A 676-nucleotide genomic window follows, 5' to 3' on the forward strand; every position below is an offset into this window, starting at 1 on the left:
TAAATAAACTGATTTGAGTTATGTCGCGAAAACAGACTGAAGTAATGGTTGACTTCATTGCTATCTATAGGTCCGAGATCTGCTTGTGGAAGAAAAAAAGTGCGGATTATCACAACCGTACAAAGAGAGATGCTGCTATTGATAAACTTGCTAAAAAGTTGGAGGAACTTGAGCCTAGTGCAACCCCCAAGAGTGTACTAAAGAAAATAAACAATTTGAGATCATGTTATCGAAAAGAGAAACTAAAAGTGGAAAATTCCTTGAAATCTGGTGCTTCTGCGGACAGCATATACAAATTGGAACTCTGGCACTACGATTTAAAATGATGAAAACAAACGCTATCCGCCTTAATATGAGTTTGTTTCAAGGGTTCAATGCTCTTGGACACTTATATTGGAACTTCGAACACCAATGGTGTTGGGTAGGTACAGATTTATTAACTCTAAAAAAATTGTATGAATTTATGAAATAAAGTGACTAATAAATGTATATTGCACATTGCATAATCAAATAGATTACAGGCGTTCATACAAAATTCGGGCATCTGGCATCTCCACTAATTAATAATTTAATGGAAAGAAAGAAGCGAGATCTGATTTATAAGAACTGTAGCTTAATTATTTTTTATTTTTATATATTTTTTTCTTTATTTCTTCCGCTATAATTCTCGAACAGT

The 676-nt window shown here is 33.4% G+C and overlaps 1 protein-coding gene across 1 annotated transcript; it reads left to right on the forward strand.

The window, feature by feature from the left end:
* The first annotated feature begins 28 nt into the window (after positions 1 to 28).
* LOC113473425 lies at positions 29 to 510 on the forward strand. The gene has a single exon (XM_026833058.1). The coding sequence runs from the start codon at positions 45 to 47 to the stop codon at positions 324 to 326; it is 282 nt and encodes a 93-aa protein (XP_026688859.1). The 5' UTR covers positions 29 to 44; the 3' UTR covers positions 327 to 510.
* Positions 511 to 676: the final 166 nt, after the last annotated feature.

This window comes from Diaphorina citri, unplaced genomic scaffold (assembly GCF_000475195.1).
Source record: "Diaphorina citri unplaced genomic scaffold, Diaci psyllid genome assembly version 1.1 scaffold30481, whole genome shotgun sequence".
NCBI classification, from domain to species: domain Eukaryota; kingdom Metazoa; phylum Arthropoda; class Insecta; order Hemiptera; family Psyllidae; genus Diaphorina; species Diaphorina citri.